Source organism: Mus caroli, unplaced genomic scaffold (genome assembly GCF_978045245.1).
Source record: "Mus caroli unplaced genomic scaffold, Mus_caroli_1 scaffold_6, whole genome shotgun sequence".
Lineage (NCBI taxonomy): Eukaryota > Metazoa > Chordata > Mammalia > Rodentia > Muridae > Mus > Mus caroli.
Window position 1 is genome coordinate 130,066,220 of NW_028227261.1, and position 23,226 is coordinate 130,089,445.

Here is a 23,226-nt window from a genome sequence, read left to right on the forward strand (position 1 = left end):
ACGAAGAGATATTATATAGCACGTACCTTCCTTTAACTTGTTTCCAAGGGTGAGGGCCACTGGTTCTCATTGCTTTCTTAACAACTTTTGCCAGAATACAAAGAAAAATGATGTAACTGCTGCTGGATTTATAGAGGTCAGGGTCTTGTTTATCACAACAGCAGTTCCTCACCACGGTAAGCATCGACAGTGGAGGCTTAATAATATTGGTAAGGCCTTTCAAAGGAAGCCAGGAAATACTGAAGGAGCTATTCTAAATGAAAAACAAACGAAAGCTGAAAACACCAATTAGCTCATAAAAGTCTGACCTGTTGTAATTATAAATATATTTTATTAGACTGTAATTACCATATATACCCCCATTTTTTTAATTACATAAAAACAGAGAACATGAAGGGGTCCTTACATTTTGTATTTTTCCGAAAATGTATTTTTACCAGGTGATTTGTCCAATGAAGCTATGTTCCCTAAAACCTATTTTTTCCATGTTTCTCAATGTTTTTGTTATGTAACTTAATTTTTTTGATAACGAACACTGAATATAGATCTTCATTATACAAAACAATGGGTTTCATTATGATATTTTCATACATGTATAGCATGTTGTATTTACAACTCTATCACTGTGACAAACACTAGACAACTTGTGGAAAGGAAGTCTTACTTGGCTTATGGTTCTAGGGAACATGGCAGAGAAGTGTCACAGCAAGCAAGCAAGATGGCTGGCACTGCCGAGCACTAAGAGCCCAAACCACAAACAGGAATTAGAAAAAAAAAAAAAAAAAAAAAACAAAAACCTGAGAATGGTGCTTTTCTTTGAATTCTCAAAACATGCCCCTAGTAGCAAACTTCATCCAGCAAGACCTCACCTTCTAACCCTATTGAAACAGTCACCAACTGGATACTAGTATTTGAATGGCTGAGAATATTGAAGATATTTCTCATTTAAACCACCATACAGGTGTTCTGTCACATACTCAGTTCTCTTTACATCCATTCTGACTAGTTACTTTTGTTATCCCTAAAATTCCTTTTAATTTGATGCCTTGTCTTTTTGTTTTTCTTTTTTGTTTTTTCTAATACAGAATTTCTCTATGTAGCCCTGGCTGTCCTAGAACTCACTATATAGACCAGGCTGTCCTCAAACTCACAAAGATTGATTGCCTTCACCTCAAGGGCTGGGATAAAGGCATTTGTCACCATGCCTGGCCTTGATACCTTGTTTTAGATAAATTTAGATTCATTTTATGATAGAACATAGGAGACATTTGTCTAAGCCTAGCTTCTTTCTTCTACCATAATGGTACTTCCAAAGTATAGAAATGTTGTTCCTTATGGTCGAGTAAACTTGATTGTGTATATACATTAAATTCCTCTATCCAGCTTTTTCATGTGATTTTACATAGAAGGTGTATATAAGATTATTCTTGCATCTTTTCAATTGTTTATTTTCCCTTTTTGAAATGGTCTGTTTGATTTGGCTTTCTATTCAAAGTTTTCAAATGTCTTTGGGTTAGTGATATTTTAAACATGGTAATTTTTTTCTTTATACTGGCTAGCTCCCAAATGAGTCACAGACTATAAAGATTTATTTAATAAGGTTTACATCATAATATCTGAGCAGTTTATAATCTATTCTAATCCTCTGAGCTAATATGGCTACCTCCCAGACAAAATCCCTAAGATATTTGCATTTCAGTATTGGTCTGGCTCTCCCTGCTCCGCTCCAGGGATGTTCCCATGGTGTCTCCTAGACTTGGCTGAATGTTCTCTTCACCCCTACCCCCACCTCCCACCCCAACCTCTCTCTGTCTTTCTGTTCCCTCCTTGTCCCCCTTCCACTAGGATCAAAGTCCAGACCTATTCTCTCCCCTGCTCAGTCATTGGCTGATCAGCTTTTATTGACAAATCAGAGAATAAATAGGTTTATACAACTTTGAGTCAGAGATTCTTAGAATAAGCATTACAATGCCATGTCCAGATTGCAACTAGAGATGGGGGCAGAGAAATCAGCATTTCTTCTTATGGACATTCATAGCTAATTCTATAACTTGAGGATTGCACATAGTACTACAATGAATATGCATGTACAAAGGTCAACCAAGCATATACATTTTGTGTGGGGGGGGGGGAGGGGGAAGTCAGTAGTTGTACAATTTCTCTTGTTTGTATCTCTTTAAGGTCACTTAACATTCTTTTTTATTTCATTGATTTTGTTCTTTGACCATTTCAGACACATATACAGTGCATTCTGATTTATTCTCACATCTTCACTTGATACCTATCATATCAGGAAAGAGCTTGATCACATTAAAGGTTTTGGCTGGAACTTATCACTAGTAGTACTGAATAGCTCCTCCTGCAGTTCATGAAAAGACACACACTTTCTGTGATGTAAAGGTTGATCAGACAGATTCCTGGCAGATTGGCCAGCAACCAGTGATTCCCAACAGATTCTTCCAATTTGTTTTAACAAACACTAATGCCCATCGTCTATATGCTCCATTTCCTTAAACATAGAAGATGGTGATTTTGTAAAATTGCAGCACTTCTTAATAGATCAGTTTATTAGAATTTAGTTATTTCATGCTATATTTCATTTCTTTTGTTATGTTGGAATTTTCACTCTCTGGGCAATGGTGTTACTTAAGCTTGGATTATGACATTCTGTTAACTATTTCTCAAGCCTTCTGTGACAGAAAACTCCTAACTAACCTTAGACACATTTTGTTGCAAAATCTGTCATCTTTCCAATCATCCTATACTATATATTTCACACAAAACTTTCTAATTTAATAAGCTCTAAGTACAAATAAAATATGGTATTTCCATTGCCATGTTCTACCCTGAGAAAGAAGTTATCTTATTTATCCCAAAATTCAAACATCCTAAACCCATTTGTCTTACTCACAAAAGTAACTGAGGTTTTTAAATGTCTTCAAACTTTTTATTTCCCTAATTATTCCTCTCCTTTCTAAATCCAATTTCTTTTACTCACATTATTTGTGTACATTACTACTACTAATTCACCTGTACCTCATTTATCTACATAAACCACATTGTCAAACATATTTGATGTCACATTGGAGGTTTCTAATACTTTCTGAATTAACTAGAATTCAATCCTCAGCCCTTCAGGCTACCATTCTATCAGACTCATGTTCCATCTCTCCAAGTCATTCTATTACCACCTTCAGAAGCACCAAAAGAGGAATCCTTGATCTTCATGTATCTGTCTATACCACACCTGTATCTGTCTATACTGCACCTTCAGCCCAGACCCAGCTGAGACTAGAAAGACTTAAAGGCCAAGTTAAAAGATCACAATCTTCTATGTTCACCTAGAAGGATAAAAAAACCTCTGCCTTGTTACATGCTATTTTATTTTTTTCCTTACCAGTGTATATATGAATATAGCTATTAGTTAGCTTAAAGACTACTCAGGTACAAAGATTCTTATTGTGAACAGTGAATATTATTTGTGTCAAAGCCTAAGTATTATGATATTATAATAAGTGAGGGGAGCTGGAGATGGCCCAGTAGTTAAGAGAGTACTGTCTGATCTTCCAAAGGACCCAAGTTCAATTCCCAGCATCCACATGGTGACTCACACCATCTCTAACTCTAGTCCCAGAGGATCTGATGGCCTCTCTGGCCTCTGAAGAAACTGCACACACATGATGCACAAACTTATATGCAGAGAAAATACCCATACGGATAAATAAAAATCTAAAAATTTTAAATGCTCAAGTTTAAATTTTATTTTTTAATTTATAAATAAAGATTGTTAATTTGTATGATCCTATACTTCTGGTCACTTTGCTTACCCATTCAAAAGAGAAAAGACACCAAATGCTGATTCCATATGCCAGTTTTCTATAGACAATGTTTATGAAAGATAAAATACTTGCAAGCTACATCCTACTCCAAACAAAAATTAGTATTTAAAAAATTCACATTTCTCAAAATTAAATCGTAAAATGCTTGTCAAATATTATTAAATTTCAAATTTTTATAGCAAATCCATATTCTGTTTACTTACCAGGTTCTTAGAATAGTACTCCCATAAAGTGGTGACAACTGAAATATTTGGCTCCCAGAAATCACAAAGTGTCAAACAACAATGAAGATGCATTCGTAATTGTTCTTCTAGTATACTATCCTAAAAAATAAACCTGAAGTCATAAAGCAGTAGATTGTTCTGCTAACATGATAATCATTTGATAATGCACAGAACAACCTACCACTGAAAAGAGGAAGAATGCGCATCATCAAATCATGGCCTTTCACAACCTTCAGAATACAAGATCTAACTGGACATGAACAAAACTCTGGAGACCACTAGGATATTCAGATAATGGAAAGTTTATCATTCAGTTACTTAAAACCAAACAGAATAGATGTCTGAAAACTGATATTAGGAACCCAAAGAACAAAAAAGGAAATATAACTAAAGGAATGTGAAATGATATAGTAATTAAAATGTACAAAAATCCAGAAAGCTGGGTCATCTTAAGAATTTAGGTACAGAGACAGACATGTGGATCAATGGAATAGAACTGAAGACCCAGAAATAAAACTACACACTTATGGTCACTTGACAAAGACAACAAAAATATACAACGGCAAAAGGAAAGTGTCTTCAATATATGGTGCTTGTCTAACTGGCTGTCTGTATGTAGAAGAATGAAAACAGACCCACATTTGTCACTTTGTACAAAGCTCAAGTCCAAATGGATCAAGAACCTCAACATAAAACCAGATATACTCAGTATAACAGAAGAGAAAGTCGGAAAGAGCCTTGAAATCATTGGCATATGGGGCAATTTCCTAAATAGAACTCCAATGGCTTATGCTAAATGGGACCTCATGGAACTGGAAAACTTCTGTAAAGCAAAGGACATAGTAAAGGACATAGTTGGTAAGACAAATCAGCAACCTATAGATTGGGAAAAAATCTTTAGTAGCCCCACATCTGAGAGGGCTAATATCAAAAATATATAAAGAACTCAAGAAGTTAATCACCAAAAAACCAAACAACCCAATCAAAATATAGGGTATGGAGCTAAACCAAGAATTCACAACTGAGAAATCTCGAATGGCTAAAGCACCTAAAAAAATGTTCAAAGTCTGTGTAGTGATCACAGAAATGCAAATCAAAATGACCCTGAGACTCCACCTTACACCAATCAGATTGGCTAAAATCAAAACCTCAGGTGACGGGACAGGTTGGAGAGGATGTGGAAAAAGAGGAACACTCTTTCATTGTTGGTGTAATTGCAAACTGGTACAACCACTCTGGAAATCAATCTGAAGGTTCCTAAGAAAATTGGAAATAGATCTACCTGAAGACCCAGTTATACCACTCTTGGGAATATACCCAAAAGATGCCCCACCATGCCACAGGGGCACATGTTCTACTATGTTCATAGTGGCCTTATTTGTGATAGCCAGAAGCTGGAAACAACTTAGATGCCCCACGTCAGAAGAATGGATACAGACAATGCGGTTCATTTACACAATTAAGCAATTAATTGTGTAAGCAATTAAGCACGAAGCCTCAGTGCTTAGGAGTCCACACTGCCCTTGGAGACAAGCTGGGTTCAGCTCCCAGCACAAGCAGAAGGTAACTCACAGCTGCCTTAACTCCAGTAGTCTCCCTGGTATCTGTACACACTTGCATGCACATAGTAAACATAAACAAACACAAACATACACTGGGATAAAAGGTAAACCTTTTTAAAAGGTAAAAAGTGAAGTTAATCTTGAAAAAGAAAAAATATGTGTATATCAACTAAACTGCAGATAGAACAGAATTGTTGGTCTTTAGTTTCCGACAATTAAGGCAACAATAACACAGCATGATAGGAATACACAGTAGGCATATTCACTTAAGATCATAACCACAAAACAGACATATATATATATATATATATATATATATATATATATATATATATATATATATATATATATATATGTAGTTTTCATATATATATGAAAACTAAGCCATTCTCCATATCAAAAAGCTGAATATCTAAAAACACTGTAAATGACTGAAGGTACATACACTGTGTTAACTGTACATATACATAAATGTTTCTAGTTATTTCATGAACCTTACCAGTTACGAGCTAGATGTCTGCTAGAATACCAGGGATGTCTGCTAGAATACCAGGAGCTTAAGAGTTTTATTTTAAAATATTTCCCTAACCACTATAAAAGTATTTTTGTTTCATATTTCCTATATAATTTTAATTGCCTTTTTCTGTCTTATAGTATGTTGGTTTAGTAACCTAAAACACTTCTTATATATTTTTAAATTCAGGAATATAGGATATCAGGGAGTAGTGATGAAATAAGAAATATACCTTACACTGGCCATTGTTATTTGTATAAGATACTAAATCATTCTTTTTCTTAAAATTTTATGAATATTGTATTTTTGTCATCCCTCCCTTCTGAATTTCCCCACTCAAAATTAAATTCATTTTTAATGACTCATAGCTTGTGCAAACCAAGTACAACTAACTTCAGTAAAGTCTAGCTAGTGTTAGTGTTTAGTAACAGTTTTGACATCAGCATCAGAAACTCTAAGCTTCAGTCTCCTAGTAAAGCTGTAATTACAAGTGTGCTTGGAACTTTCTTCTCCTAGCCTTTCCTCCCTATTTTGTTGTATTTAATAGTTAAACATTCTCCATAAAACTGAATTTACAGAATTTTGAGGTCTTTTCATAGACTATTTGTTACATAGACACACACATATTGATAAGGGACAACAGGAGACAATTTGTCATTAAACTCCTTTCCATAGAAATATGCTTTTAATTAATACCTTAATTAATATATTAATGAATGTCTCACATACCCTTTTCTCTTTAGATGTTGACTCTCTTTAATTTAAGACTTTGACATGTAAGGATTAGACTCAAGACTTGCTGGTTAAGTGTGTGCTCTTTCATTTCTCTAGGTCCCCTTCGCTAGTCTTGAGTTTCAGATACATGTACTTTCACAGGTACACTAACATTTTAATGGTGCCAGTTGAATGTATTTTTAAGATTTAAGATATGTAATCCTTAAAAACAGGCTGGATGATCAACCATCTCAGTCTACCTAGCCTGAGGTTTCAGTGACTTGAGCAAACCAAGATGCAATAATAATGCTTCTTGAGCAGAAAGATCTTGACAGAGCTGTTGAAGTTAAATGCTGTCATTCCCAAAGTTAGATCTAGTCAAGCATGCTGTAGTAAGTTGCCAGTTAGTTTACAAATAAATCTTAAATTGATTTTGGATAATTATGTATAGAGAAATCTAGCCAGTTATGAATACCCATAGTTATAGATAATTTGTCCTTAAATTAACATCTCCATATAGTGACTAAACTAAAACATTTAGTACTTCATTATCAAATGTTTGTCCTATGACACATGCCCAGATTTAATATGTCTGGCTTTCAGTTACAATTCCAAGTTGAGTAGCATGCCATAATTTGCCAGACCAGGTTTAAGGCCTTGTGGGCAACTAAACTGTGTGTGCTTAACAAGTCAAATTGTAAATCTTATTACATTTGTTGTGATCTTTTAAGCTAACAGTGATATTTCTCTTTGGCGAATAACAAAATGTAGTTAATGCTAATGATAGTCTTGTGCTGATAATCTTAGGTCACGATGTTGCTTGTGTTTACATTTTACCTCTAAGAGACATAGGCTAAAAAGGGTTAAGCAGTTTTTGTAGGTTTGGCCAGCTAGCTAGAAAATGTGAGGTTTGGGATCTGAATCTTCTCATATAGTTTCCAGACAGGTGTGGAAAACACCTCTGTGTTCTGTAGTATTTTTGCTATTTCCCTCTGAATACTGTGATGAGGAATTACAGGCAAAAAAATGAATACAAAGAATTCTTAGGTATTTTCATATGTGTGTGTGTGTATCACTTCTATAAGCACATGCACACAAAGCCATATTTTTACATTATAATATTTATGTCAATTCCAGTTTTAAATAAGCTTCACTAACAGAAAAGCAATTTATTCCCCAAATTAAAAAATATTCCACACTATAACCTTCCATAAAGGGTTACTTACATTATAGAACTTTACAGAGCTACAACATATTTAAAGATGAGATGAACAGTGCATTTAAAACTATTTTAAAGGAGGTCAAGTCTGACCTCTGGGCCATGAAGCACTACATTAACAGCTCTGCGGAAAGAAAAATGATAAGGTATGAAATGAGTGCTCAGAAACGAGGACCTTATCAGTGAGAATACGATTCAAGCCTGTAAGACAAATTGCTCAGCAAGGCAAGTCACCTTCCTGCTGTGAGGAGGATAGAGCTGCATTTCCAATACCACCAACTATCTCCTTTATCATGTCGCCTGGCTTGCTATCATACAGTCAAGGAATGGCTTATAACTCCAAAGCATCTTCCACTTATTTTGAATACATTCTTTCAAAGTCACCAACTAAGATAATTATCTTTGTCCTTTAACTGACAAATTCAGTGATAAAAATAAAAATCTTTAAAGGATTTAATATGAATTACTTAGTTGACCCTTCAAAGAATCTCAGATTTGTAATAAATTATCATTTAAATCATTTTATATTTACTTAGCTCTTGTAAATAAAATTTACACTATAAGATGCAGAAGTCATGCACTGCCTCGCTTTAGCTGCATACCTGAATAGTGACGGACTGTTTCAAAAGTTCTTCTATAAAGCTCCAATTGGATTCCATCTGTTTCTGAAAAGAGAATGCAGCTATGTTGAACAATTACTCTTGATTATGTACATATTTAAAATGATGATACAAGTGTAAAATTCTATCATTAAAATACCTTTGCAATGTCTTTTATTTCTTTCAGTAACATCTTAGCTGATATACCTGGAAAAAAATAAATCTAGTTGTTCTAATCTAATAGAAACCATACTGGACATATTTTATAATAGTATGTCTATAGGCTTACACATATTTTAAATACTTAATTTGCTGTTACATATCATCTAACCGGAAAAAAATGATATAACAATTATGTATTTTTAAGGTTACATGACAGTCTTTCTTACTCTCCTTCTTACATTTGTAATATCCCAAATATAATCTACCTTATTAAAATATGTAGTTTTACATAAACAGAAAACTTGATATTCTTTGTTCTGTACATTTGGTGTTTTGATTATTATGTGTCGGAAGGATTTTCTTTTTTGCTCCAATCTGGATAATGCTTTCATCTGGCAAATGGTCATCTATCTGGCAATTCTAATTCTATGCATGACTCTATGCAGCAAGGAAGAAAGCTACAGTGGACTTTAAAAAGGTTCACAAAATGTCACTTTTCTAACAGGAAAGCCTGGAGGATGGATGTTCTCTCAGTTCTTAGAGACTGAGATATGTGGGCACTAGTCAAAGCCAGAAGCAATGAAAAGCACGTTAAAAAAAAAAAAATCACATAATTTCTAATGCAGAAAAATGTATGAAAAGTTTTTAAATTTCAAAACGCAAAGCTAGAGTCCCCCCACAAAATAAAACTACAATAGTTTGTGGTGTACTCCCCTTTGATATTAGCAGTCAGGAGGCAGATTTCTTGAGTTCAAGGGGAGGCTGATCTAATCATGTTCCAGGCCAGCCAGGGCTATTAGGAAGGCCATCTCAATCAGTCAATCAGCCAATCAATCAATCAAGGTACAGACTCCTATCAGACTGACAGATAACTATATTTATAAATATGAGCTCTAATTAATAGAAGATATATTCACTATCCATGTTTTTAAAATGCTTCACGTAAGGTGCTAGCTGCATACCAGTACTTCCTTACTAAAAGAAATACAGTAACAATAGTAGTGACCAACTAAGGTAGCCTTTTATGACCTCTAACCCTTGGAATGAAGCATTTATATAATTTCCTCCCCTACTGTAGATAAAATGCTTGCCAATAGACTACCAGTACCTATGTGAGTGGCAGTATGTCACTTCCAGGAAGCTTCCAACTTGATAATTTTTAACTTAATCAAGGAAACAACCCTACCGTAAGCAGGCCTGAAGCCCACAAGACAGAAGGCTAAAACAATTTGCCAAAATTAAATCTTCCAATGCATTACATACTGTGATGGCAATGACAGGACAACACATGGACTATCCAGAAGTAAACAACCACTACTGAAATATAGCACTCACTACAAAGTGTTATCACAGTTCCAATAAGCATTAATAAACTAATCATATATTCCCTGAAGCAAAGTACAATGTATTTTATATAAATCCTCTTATCAACACCAATTGTAATGCCTAATATATATGTAATATATATCACAACTTAGAAATACTTGACAAATTACCACATTTATATGTACTGATTAAAATAAGGAGTGTGTTCTTAGAAGAATTAAAGTTGAACAGGAAGAGCAATAAAAATGCTTACAACTTGAGAATTACAGGCAATTTTTTAATTCCCTTAATGTTTCTGTAATATTCCAATAATTAAAATACATTAAACATTAGCATCCTATTCCAGAAAAGTACTTAATAAATGGGTCATAAAAAGAATTATGACAACTGCTAAAATTTGAGTATCTATTATATATCAGCAAGGACCTACAGAGGTGAGGCCTAGAAACATGCCTGTTTCATTTGGAGGGCTGAGTTTTGAGACAGGACTTATTCCATAATCCAGGCTGACCTGGTACTCACTATGTATGCTAAGCTGGCCTGGAATTCATAATGAAGCCTAAGCTAGCCTTGAACTCGTGTCAATCCTCCTGCCTCAGACTCAGAAGTCCAAGCTTATAGCACTGGTATGTTGGTATAATTCTATTTTCTGAGAATGGCAGAAATTATACACATATAGAAACCACAAACCTCAAATAGGGTTACAAATAAATATATTTACTAGGTGGTTTCTGTCACAAGGAAGTGTAATACCATAAAAGAATGTTTCCAACAAAATAATACATACAATAGATAAAAATCTGTCTTCTTCTTTGAAGCAAACTTGATAGTTTTGTTAAATAGGGTAAACTGAGAAAAGCAGGTACCTCAAGAAATGTTATGCAAAAGAAATATTTTTATATGTGTGCGGGTTGTACACAATTGCAGTTGCCTGCAGCAGGCCCTAAGAAGACAGAAGATTCCCTGAAGCTAAAGTAACAAGCAGCAGAGACCCTCTGAGTGTAGGTGCAGGGAACAAAACTGGGGTCTTCGATTAGAGCAGTGTGTGCTCTTTATCACTGACTTCTCTCTTCAGCCCCAAAAGAAACACTCTCAACACATTACCTACAAAACCCACTGATTCATTTCTGGGAGACATATGATTCCCCTTAGACACTCTCAGAGAATTTATGGCTAGAAGCAAACTTTGGAGCAATGCAAACCATGATTTTTCCCATAAGGAAACAGTGGATCAGAAAAGTTTTACTGAAAGTCATACAAGTACTTATGAGCAGAGACAGGACTGAAGACCAAGTCCTCTACAAATTGCTTTTCATTTATCAAACAATAAAACCATTAACTTTCAATTCTTCAAGATTAGGAGGTGTTTATAGAAACACTATATAGAGAAAAAACAAAACAAAAAGAAAATCATTCCCCTGCGACCTGAGCATATATAAATCTTACCGTTTCGTCTGACACACCATGGCGATCAATCTGGTACAATGATGCTACATGAACACTAATCCACCAACTAAAGCCTAATGGATCCTTGGCCTGGGTTAGAGAAACAGAAGATCTTCGTTGGTCACTTGACTTTTCAAAAAGTGCTTTAAGTAGTTTATTCAACCAATTCCAAAATGACTATAGAAACAAAAAGAACATAATTCAGTTAAATTATGACACTATTCTAATGACCTTTGACTTCAAGTATTTCCTATTAAAATACACAAAACAGAGCATCAATTATGAACACTGATGTATTTTATGCTTTAAAGGTATCTTTTATGAACACTCTACAGAATGTTCTGAAAGTGTGTGTCTTTTACCTTACAGATGATTTATAAAACTTAACTATGTTAATAACTTTATACTGTAGTTCTCTTTGCAAACTTATTGTATTTACGAATGTTTTCTTTTCAGTTGCATATACTTTTTACTAATCTATTTAATGATGACCTTAAAAATAACAGGATACTTTCTCTAGCTCCATCCAATAGCTGACTGTGAGCATCCACTTCTGTATTTGCCAGGCACTGGCATAGCCTCACAAGAGACAGCTATATCAGGGTCCCTTCAGCAAAATCTTTCTGGCATGTGCTATAGTGTCTGTGTTTGGTGGCTGATTATGGGATGGATCCCCAGGTGGGGTAGTCTCTGGATGGTCCATCCTTTCGTCTTAGCTCCAAACTTTGTCTAAGGAGCTGAAGGTGTCTGCAACTCTATAGGTGGACAACAATATGAACTAACCAGTATCCCCAGAGCTCATGTCTCTAGCTGTATATGTAGCAGAAGATGGCCTAGTCAGCCATCATTGGGAAGAGAGGCCCCTTGGTATTACAAACTTTATATGCCCCAGTACAGGAGAATGCCAGGGCCAAGAAGTGGGAGTGGGTGAGTAGGGTAGCAGGGCGGGGGGAGGGTATAGGGGACTTTCAGGATAACATTTGAAATGTAAATGAAGAAAATATCTAATAAAAAATAGAAAAAAAATAAATAACAGGATAAATTTAAATGTCTTATAAAAGAAAAGCAACTATTTTGTTCTTAAACATAACTGCATTCTTAGAACTAACTCATTCATGCCCAACCCAGTTTATATGCTAATATTACTGTGATTTGAGAGTTTGTTTTTCAGGGAATTAAACCTAAGAATTTGTCTTTGCCAAGTACATGCCCTATCAGTAAGCTCTATTCAAGCTTTTTAAATGTTTTTTTTTTTTTTTCCTTCATTTTGAGGCAGGGCCTGGTTAAGTTGCCAGGCTGGCCTTAAACCTACTATATAGTCCACACTTATTTACTGTTTCCTGTATATTTTTTTCTACACTTCAGTCCTTTCCCACTTTTCCCCTTGTAGCATTTTTTTTAAATGTTATTCTACTGGAAACAGCTTTATTTTGCCTTTGTTGGTTGAGGTTTTTAAGCTGATGAGTAATTTTGTTTGTTTGACTACAATTAGAGAGTAATTCCACTGAATTGATTCCTAGGCTGCTAAAAAGTCAGCTAGCCATCAAATGCTTACTTTTTCGATATGTGTGATGCTAAGGAGTGGATCCAAGCACTCTATGTCACACTCAGCCCCTAATTTCACTGCATATTTCTTACTTTTTTAATCTCTTTGTTTTTTAACCCCTTGACTTCACTTTAATACACCAGGTGCCTTTTTCTTTAGTTATATTAAGCAGGTTCTTTGTGTTTCTTGATTTGATTAGTTTTCATTAAAAATAGAAAACTATTCTCCTACTATTTTATTTTTTGTGTTTGACTCCTCTCCTTTTCCTACTCCAAGAAATGCTTCCTTATTTCCTACTGGTGTTTCTCTCTTTTATATTATACACAGCCCGTACTCAAAGTCTCCCTTGGTACCATTATGAAAACACTCCTAAGCTGGCTGAAGTTAGCATGTCACTTCAGGCTCTCTTACACCAGTTTCTTAAGTTTCACTATGCATAACATTGGTGCTTTAAAGCAATTGATGACTGGTGTCTCTTCATGATGACCTCACATTTGGAGCAAGAAAGCCACACAAACATTCTTATTCTTTCACTGCATCTTATGAGAGGTACATGGTATCAGTTTATCCTACTACTGGTTAACTTTGACTATGTGGCTAAGGTGATATTTTCCAGATTGTTTAGATCTATGATTATTTCCTTCTTGGTAAGTGATAAATACTATGTGGAGATATTTATAAAACTACTAACATATCCTATTTTATTTTAAGCTCCAAAGTAATGGCAACATATTTACTATTTCAGAGACTTAGGTAGAAGGAAGGCAATTTAGAGACCGTCACAGTCACCCATGTTGCTATTTTTGTCTCAGCAAACAGAAACCAAACCAATACAAAATTGGACGTAACTTATCTTCATCTCACTTTTGTTTATTATGCTAAGCAACCAGTGAAGAATCTTATTTAAAACAACTACACTAACTGCTTTTCTGATGCTTTCCTGACTTCTATTTACCAGAAAAGAATCCCTTCTCCCTACTTGTACAGCATAGGTACTGTATAGATTACAACCCTTTTCAACTATGTCTTATAGAAATCCCAGGTTTAATATATAGACAATATTTATTTGTGTTGTATTCTTCAGACATGTCCCATCATGCTTTGAGCAAACAATATCTGGCATAAGATGTTTCTGGCTCAGTTTCACCTTTCATGGACCTGTCTCAAACCACCTATTTTTCCAAGTCTCGCTGGTGTTCACTAGAAAGTGGTTGTTTTTGGAACCAATCTGTATATACCAGCAATCTGCGCCATTTTACTTAGAATTGGATACTTCTAGTGAAAAAGATAGGAAATGTATGTACACAAACACACATCCATATCTAGCTCTATTCTAATTTATCATTTCATGGCTTACACTAGCTTACCCTTTTCCAATTATGTGACAAACTTGAATCATATTACCCACAATACATTTAAGATTCCCTCAGTTTCAGTCTATAAATAGGTCTAAAATTGCCAATTCTCAAATAACAATGTGAAAAAAAAAGAAAGGAAAAAAATGTCCTAAAAACGATTTGATAGTTAGCCTGGCATGGTGGTCCACACCTGTAATCAGAATGCTAAGGCAGCTAGAGGACAATGTCCAAGGTAGCCTGGGTTAACTAGTGAAATCCTGTTGTTTATAGTTCTTTATAAATTTTTGTTTAGCAGTAAAAGTACATGGTCAAATTGGCATAGTCTAACATTATCTAGATTATTATTTTCAACCTCTGTACCGTGTTTTTATTCATCTGAAATATGTTTTCAATTCTATGTTCTGTTCAGTCACTTTCTAAACACATTTACTTTTGTGCATAGGAAACAATAACATTATTCTAAAATTAGAGATATATGAAAAGCCACACTAAAATTGTTTTGAAGCAGGGGAGAAAGACATGGAAAAGTAAGGAAACATGAGGGGGGGGGAAAAAAAAAGACCTTCATTCGTGGTTGAGGATTGCTGCCAGTTTAGAGTCAAGCAATCAGCACAACAGACACTGACGGCATTAACAAGGCCTGTGCAAGCCCATGCCTGACAGAATTCCAGCACGGAGGAGAGCAAATCAACACAAAGTCCCATGCCGAATACCACTGTATATCAACTGCACTCAAGAGCAGGCCCCATGCTTGGAGGAGTAAAAAAATGCAAATTGATCTCTTGTGGTGGTGGTGGTGGTAGTGTGTGTGTACCTTTTTTTTTTAAGATAAAGAACATGAAGTTGGATGAGTAGGAAGGTGGGAAGGGATCTGGAAGGAATTTGGGAAGAGGAAAGAATATGCTCAAATTTATATTATATGAAATACTCAAAGAATAAATAGAAATATTTTAAAAGTTCCAACATGGTTAACATTGCTATGAATATTTCCAATATAGAGACAATATTTCTTTTTTGGTAGAGGTATTTCAAGTTAAGAAAGGTAAAATAGAAAAGAACAAAGTTTAATAAGTTTTATGTTTGAGTACAGCTTTGGACTTCCCCATACATAAACCTGCAGTTTTCTGGGAATTTCACAAAACTATGTAAATTGGTGTTTTCAACCTATTGGTCGTGACCCCTCTGGAGAGTCAAATGACTGGGGTCGCCTAAGGCCATCAGAAAACATGGATATTTGACATTACAATTCTTAACAGTAGAAAAATTACAGTTATGAAGTAGCAACAATTAGAAACTTGAGGTTGTACTTACTGTAACAACATACTTCTTAATTCCACTTCCAGCCCTGTGTCTTTGAGTTTTACTCTAAAAGCAGTAATCTCGTAGAAGCACATCTGGAACTACTTACTGTATCAACTCATTTAAATTAAGGATGCACATTTAGAACTACCCTTAGCTCATTTAAGCTGCTTTTACAACCCATTGAGATGTAATATCAAAGTCTAAAAAATCATACATACATAGCTATTAAGATACTTAAGGGTTACTTGCTCTTGAGAAGATCACACTTATGCTCTTGGGTGACTTGTAGACTTTGGCTAAGTGTCTCTTCCTAATGCCTATGCTTACAACAGAACAAACTACTAAACACCACTTAACTCTATCCTGAACATCCTTCCCTTCCACAATGCCCAGATAGAGCGTGGGTCCCTTTCCAGTGCTCAAACCTAATCTAGCCACGCTGCCTGTACCATAAGCAACCCTGAAGCCTCCTTCCACCAAGATCTACCTTGACTACACTTCCCCACACCACTCCCAGGCCCCTTCCACGGCACATTTCAATCTACCCACTCAGACAGATCCAACACACCCTTCTCCATGTCTAGCCCGGTCAGTTCACATGATCCTACCTTCCTCCTGTTCCTCAAAATGCTCAGATTTAAACCCAAATTCAGGCCTAGACCACATCTGGATCTTGCAAACCAGCCTAGTCTATATCTGTTTGACACTATTCCCCTAAGCCATAGTCAACCTCTAGACTTAACATGACCCACATATCCTTTCTTCTACCTACCCTTCTCTGTTCATATCAGATACAGAAATAACAAAAAACAAAACAAAACAAAACAAGTCCACATCTCAGATCTTTCAGGAAAAAAACATTTTTTTCTTAGAAAAGTCAGTCTCTGCTCCAGATCCAAGAGTCCTGTAAAAACATTTGCCAATGATCTTCATATCCTTGATAAATCCCAAGACGTAATATCTAAAATAATAAACTTCAAAGAATTAAGGCATTTAAAAAAAAAAAAAAGTAAAAAAACAGTCGGATGGTGGTAGCCCATGCCTTAAATCCCTGAACACGGGAGACAGAGGCAGGTCTCTGTGATCTCTGTGAGTTCTAGACTATCCTGGTCTACAGATTTAATGGGAAATCTTCAAGTCCAAACACTGAAGGACCTTGTCCCCAATTGGTTTTTTGATCAATCAATAAAGATGACAACAGCCAAGGCTGGAAAAAGGGAACAGGACTCTTAGATCTTCGCAAGTGAGGATGCAGGGGAGGAGAGAGAAGAATTGCCATGACTAGGGGTGGTGAGAGGGGGGAGGAGGGATCAGATTTAGAGCTGAAGAGGAAAGATCATCCAAAATGTAGTTGGAAAGGAAAAGCGGCTCCCCAAAGGGCTGCCCAGAGTACCAAAGGGAAAAAGTATGCTAGCCGTGGGAGGATTAGAACTGCCCAGCCTTTGAGAAGCGAAGGCATTTCACAAATAAGCTAATGTGTGTGTGTCTTTCATTCTTGCATCCAAAGAGTGGCGGGTGGGGCAGGTGGCTGGAAGCGCAACCCACTAAGAACATAAAGCTATGTAGCCAAAGTCCATGCTACAATATTTTGTTAAGAATGTGTTTGCACAGGTATTTGTATTTTATTTCCTGATGTCTTTACCATGTAATGTAACATTAATTGAGAGAACATCACTGGTTATCAATTTCAAGTTTTAATATACTAAATGTCCCTCAAGGAACACTGTCACCTATTCTAAAACATGTAATGTGTTTGTGGTTGTATATCGCTAGTTATATCATATTAGACATAATTATGACCTTGTTATTGTTTTCATTTGGAAATTAAACATAACATAAGGAGATATGATTATATGTCAAAATCACAAGGGTAGACATGTGATGTCTATTCTCAGTTGTCAACATCTAGAATTAACTAAAACCTAAGCATCTGGGTAAACCTGTGAGGGATTTTTTTTTTTTTTCCGAGACAAGGTTTCTCTGTATAGCTCTGGCTGTCCTGGAACTCAACTTTGTAGACCAGGCTGGCCTCGAACTCAGAAATCCGCCTGCCTCTGCCTCCCAAGTGCTGGGATTAAAGGCGTGAGCCACCATGCCCAGCCGTGAGGGATTTTTCTTAAGTGAAGCATTTGAAAGGGTAGGATCTACATTACACATGGGCCAACCTTCTGGCAGCACCTCTATAAACATGAGAAAAATAGAAGCTCTTGTTCGTTGCCTGCTTGCCCTCATTCTCGCTGGCAAGTTTCTTCCTTCACTTGTATTAAGAGCTCTGGAATATACTGAAAACCAGCTGAGACAGGCATCCAGACTCTTGGGCTGAACACTACTGGATTCATGGACATATCAGGTGACAGCAATTGTTGTCACAGCTTAACTATAACCTGTAAGCCACTCTAATCAACCCCACTCTTATATGAGACTCATTTTATGAATTCTGTATCTCTAGAGAATCTTGACTAACAATATCTAACCAAACAAAACAAAACAAAAAACTCAATGACAGACATGAGAAGCCCTCTTTTGGTTGCTTCCCCACCAAAGATACACCTTTAAAACTGAAGACACGACACACTTGAGGCACAGGGTCCAAAAGACCCCAGGTCAATCTAACCCGGAAGCCTCCTCCCTAAGGACTAGCTTCCATGGTACCTGAAGGTTCCATGCTAGTTTCCAACACAAGGAAGCAACCAACAGTTCTACTAGCAATGGCAACTACGTACTACAACAACCAACAGGGATGATAACCAAAGGGTGTAGTACTGATGCTGGCAGTAACCAACGCTCTCAAATTGGACTTAAGACCCACTCAGAAGGAAGTGACACCTGGTACTGGAAACCCAACTTCTCTGGGCTAGTGTAGTCAAAAATCAAAGACAAAACTACAGTTTCCCCATAGTTAATACTTAACTACATTCTAAAACTGTTCTTATACCGACAGATACATCTATTTCTCACTCCTGCTGAAGAAACTTATCATTCCAACAAATGTAGACTATTGCCAGAAAAACACTACTGAAAAAATGCAAAGTGATGGAGCCCAGTCCAATCTGATAACATCTACAACAAATGAATGCGCCTAAAGATCAGGGATCTTTTCAGAAGGGGATGGTGGTGATGAAGATTGTCAAGAGTGAGAGAAACAGGAATTTTGCTGTGTCAGAGAAGCTACACCCATGCATTGTCATCAACATGGTAGATGACAGCAAGAGACATACTAATGTGGAAGGAGGAAAGTTCAAGAGGATTCAACCCAACAAAAAGAACTACGGGCAACTAAGGAACGGTAATAGTGGGAAAAAAAACTTCCCCAGAGAAAAGTACCAACACACACAAATATGAAACAACACTAAAGAAAAAGAAGCTGTGAATCTGAATGGGGGGGGGGGCACAGTTAGGGGGTAGTTAAGAAGGCCTGGCGTTAAGAAGTAATATAATTATAATCTTAAAACAAAACAAACAACAGAAAAACCTCTAACTCTGCTTCATACTGACTCATCTTGAAATGCTTTTCTGAGGTGAGGTCTGGAATTTCAGCTTCACTTTCAAAGAGCTCTCTGAAAATAACTCCTCAGGCTCCCTAGTGCAGAGCGAGCCACTAGGCAGAGATAGATAGAGCAGATCTATCTCTGGCTATTGCTGCCCCACTGCTGATAAACTTCTACATTAGCACCCAGCAATTTATGGTTTTAATTCACCAAGGCGCATGGCTTCTTGCCATTCCAGTATTTCTTTGAGTACAGCAGTACATGTGCTCACACACCCTTTTCTCTGGTTTCTTACATAAAAGATGATTTACTACCATCTTTTACATTCTGCTCATTTCATTTCACAATATATTAGGGAAATCATTACTTCAGGATTCTTCCTCATTCTACTATCTGTACACACACACACACACACACACACACATAAATAATACAAAATATTTGTTGTGTCAACTTAATCAGGCACAAATCCCCAGATAGCAGATTAAATGTTATACTGGATATATACTTTTACATTTTCTGAAGTTAACATTTAAATTAGTAGACTCAGTAAAGTGGATTGCCCTCCTTAATGTGTGCGAATCCCTCCACTTAACCAGGCATGTTACTGAAATTAAAAAGCTGCTATGCAGATCAAGAAAGACTTCTTTAAGTTGGTGTAGTGATTTTTTTCCCCCTCCCTTCAAATGTGGAATGAGAATAGATCTGCTGGCTCTCAGGCTTTTAGGACAGACTGAAACTTATATAGACAGTTCTCCTGGGTCACCAGTTTGTCACATACATCCCAGGACCAGCTTCTATAACTATGTTAGTCAATCTCTTATAACGTCCTTATTTATTCCACTGATGCCCACTCTCTGGAAGATACAGGCTAAGACAGCAGAATATTCTATGCTGTGGGCAGCCATTCTCCTACATATGGAATTCAACATATAAACTAGTCACAACAAGTAAATAGCAATTTTCCAACTTACCTCTGCGACAGACCATTTACTTCTGTGGTCTAAAAGATGAATAAGTAGAGCCCATAATTCTTTAACACAGGAGCATGGGTAGTGACTAATCAGTAGTGCTTCTGAAGGCACAACCTACAAAAAGAAGCAGAGCTATTCACATGCCACAGAGATGACTGCTATAAAGAGTTAAAATATTTCCTCAATTTAAGAAAAGTATCATTTCACTAACTTTTTAAAAATATTGCCTTTACAACCACATTTTCAGCTAAAGAAACAAAAAAGAAAACTTCCTAAGCATCGGCCAATCAGTACGCTTTAAGATTCTGTTAGACATAAGCTGTCACAACTACTAAAATAGGCCCAGGAGTGTAATAGCAGATAAAGAAAGTAGAAAGGACATTGGTGCAAGTACCTTCTAGCCTAACATTATTATTCAACACCTGTTTTGAGTATAAGGTGGAATGAACCTCACTCAGTTTACTTAATTGTATCTGTTTCATCTAACACACTAACATACACATACTAACACACACACACACACACACACTTACACACACCTGATAGAAATTTAAAAATAAACTCACATTTAATATACAACAAAGTAAACATGTTTTAACCTACAACTAGGCAGGGATAACAGTTCCAGGACACTGATGTATATACAGCGAGAATAGATAGTTACATACTATATATTTTTAAAGGTATTTTGAAAAGCTAAAACAAAGCAGTCTGAATGTTTTTACCACAATGATAAACATTTTTCAACTATTTAACCTGATTTGAGCATTATGTAGTGTATATACTTACCAAAACGCATTATTAATATGTAATACTCATTAATGTGTACTTACTATTTTAATGAACCACTTTAAAAATTAACATGTAAGATGAATTCCAGCCTACTGGGATATTTATATCAAAATTCTTGCCACATCTAGCTCCCAGATATTAGTAACCAAATACAAAACAAGAGAAACATTAACAAACATATTTTAAATTCTTATGTATTAAACCACATGTATTAAGGATTATTGTCATTAACACATTAATAACTCTTAAAGCATTACCTTGTCAAATCTGTTGAGTGACAGGCATATTAAGTCACAGAAAAGATGTTCACAATGTTCTTCAAAGAGGCTGACATTGGTTAAATTGTCACCTGCCTGACCAATAAACTGACGACCATAAACAACTTGTTCTGCAAATAAAATAAATTCTATTTTAAAACCTCAGGTTGTATTAACTCTCACAAGAAAAAAAATTATTTTACTTCTTCAGATTCTTCTAAAGTAAAATACAATTTTAGGATTTTTTTTAAAGTAAATTAAATTTGAGAATAACCAATTTTGGGTCCACGTATTACCTAAAAAAAAATTTTCCAGTTCTATATTCAGTTTAATTAACTTCTTTTATATTAATGAGACCATATTTGAAAAGTATTATTGCTGTCACTTTAAAATAAAAGAAAAAGACAAAAAAAGTACTCATCTAAAACTCTAAGAACAAAGAAGCTAAAACTGTAGTTTTGTTTTGTTTTGTTTTTTTTAACTGATGCTGGTATGGTTACCACTTGTCTTTGGAAACTAAAATGCCAACAGCAAAATTTAAAAAACAAAATCAAAACAAAACAACAACAACAGAAACACAGCAGTTGCTGGGTATGGTAGCACATGTCTTTAATCTCAGCACTCCAGAGGCAGGTGGATCTTTTGAGCTCCAGGACAGCCTGGTCTACATATTGAGGTCAGCCAGGGGTAAATAAATAGTTAAGTGAAACTCTTTTCTCAAGTTAAAAAAGACCAAATGAACAAAATATATCACAGCATCTGAAATATAAGATTATTATCCATATATACAAGCTTCTAAAAGAAAGTAAGAAAATTTGCAAAAATAAAAGACAAGGCAAACAACAGAAAATTAAAATTATATAAAGATGTTGATATTAATTGATAACCAAAAAGCCAAAAAAAAAAAAAAAAAACCCATTTGGTATCTCTTTCCATGTATTAGCAACATAAATCCATTACTGGCAAGAATCTGAAAGATATAAGAAAATAATCCATAGTCTATAATTAATGTCAAAACTTCAATGCTCCGTTCTATGTCTAAGAAAATACATTATCGAACATGTATACAGATTAGAGCTGTATATACGAGTGTTTTCTGGGAAATATTATTTACAATATTTAAAAATAACCAAAAACTATTGTTAAAAGACAGACATGGCTAAATAAGTGTAGTCGATCTGAAGAAAACCTTAGAAAACCTGAACCACAGGTACTTTCACAAATAGATCTCTGAAAAGCTGCTAAATGGGAGCTGGGGAAGTATCTTAGTGGTTAAAATTCTGCTACATCACTACAAAAACCCTAGTTCTGATCCCCAACACCCAAGCAAAGGCCAACATGGACCTATAATCCAATGGTAGGGAAGGAAGACTCTGGGGGCTTGTTGGTCAATCAGTTTAGCCAAAAATGACATATCCTGGTTAAGTCAGTAAGAGACTTTGTCTCAGCCAGACAGCTGTGCTACATACCTTTAAATGTAGCAGTTGGGAGGCAAATATCTGTGAGTTTGAGGCAAGTCTGATCTACCCAGGGAGTCCCAGGATAGCCAGAACTACACAGAAAAAACCCACCAACCCCCAAAGACCTTGTCTCAGCACACACACACATGCACGCACCCCCAATCTGCTAAATGATACATGGACACCTTGGGTGAAAGAGAGGCATAAACAAACACTTCTTATCTACTTTTTTTTAAACATCACTAAATACTTATAATGCAATAGAATTGTTTATTTTCTTTTGAACGGGGTCTTACTACATAGTTCAGGCTGACCCAGAATTCAGCATATAATCCAGGGTGGCCTCATGATCCTCCTATCTCAGCTTCCTATGAGCTGGGATTATAGACCACCATATGCCAGCATACTCAACTGATGAATTCCATTATAGAATTATGAATCAAT

General features: G+C 35.8%; 1 protein-coding gene across 1 annotated transcript in view; it reads right to left on the minus strand.

Moving 5' to 3' along the window:
- The window catches only part of Mms22l (MMS22 like, DNA repair protein), a 104,484-nt gene that overhangs the window by 72,604 nt on the left and 8,654 nt on the right, over window positions 1-23,226 (minus strand). Inside the window, exons 7-12 of the mRNA XM_021160342.3 lie at window positions 21,323-21,453; window positions 20,274-20,387; window positions 11,606-11,782; window positions 8,675-8,737; window positions 4,043-4,162; window positions 27-253 (exon numbers count right to left, since the gene is read on the minus strand). Coding sequence (XP_021016001.1) covers window positions 27-253; window positions 4,043-4,162; window positions 8,675-8,737; window positions 11,606-11,782; window positions 20,274-20,387; window positions 21,323-21,453 — 832 coding nt within the window. The remainder of the gene's footprint in view (window positions 1-26; window positions 254-4,042; window positions 4,163-8,674; window positions 8,738-11,605; window positions 11,783-20,273; window positions 20,388-21,322; window positions 21,454-23,226) is intronic.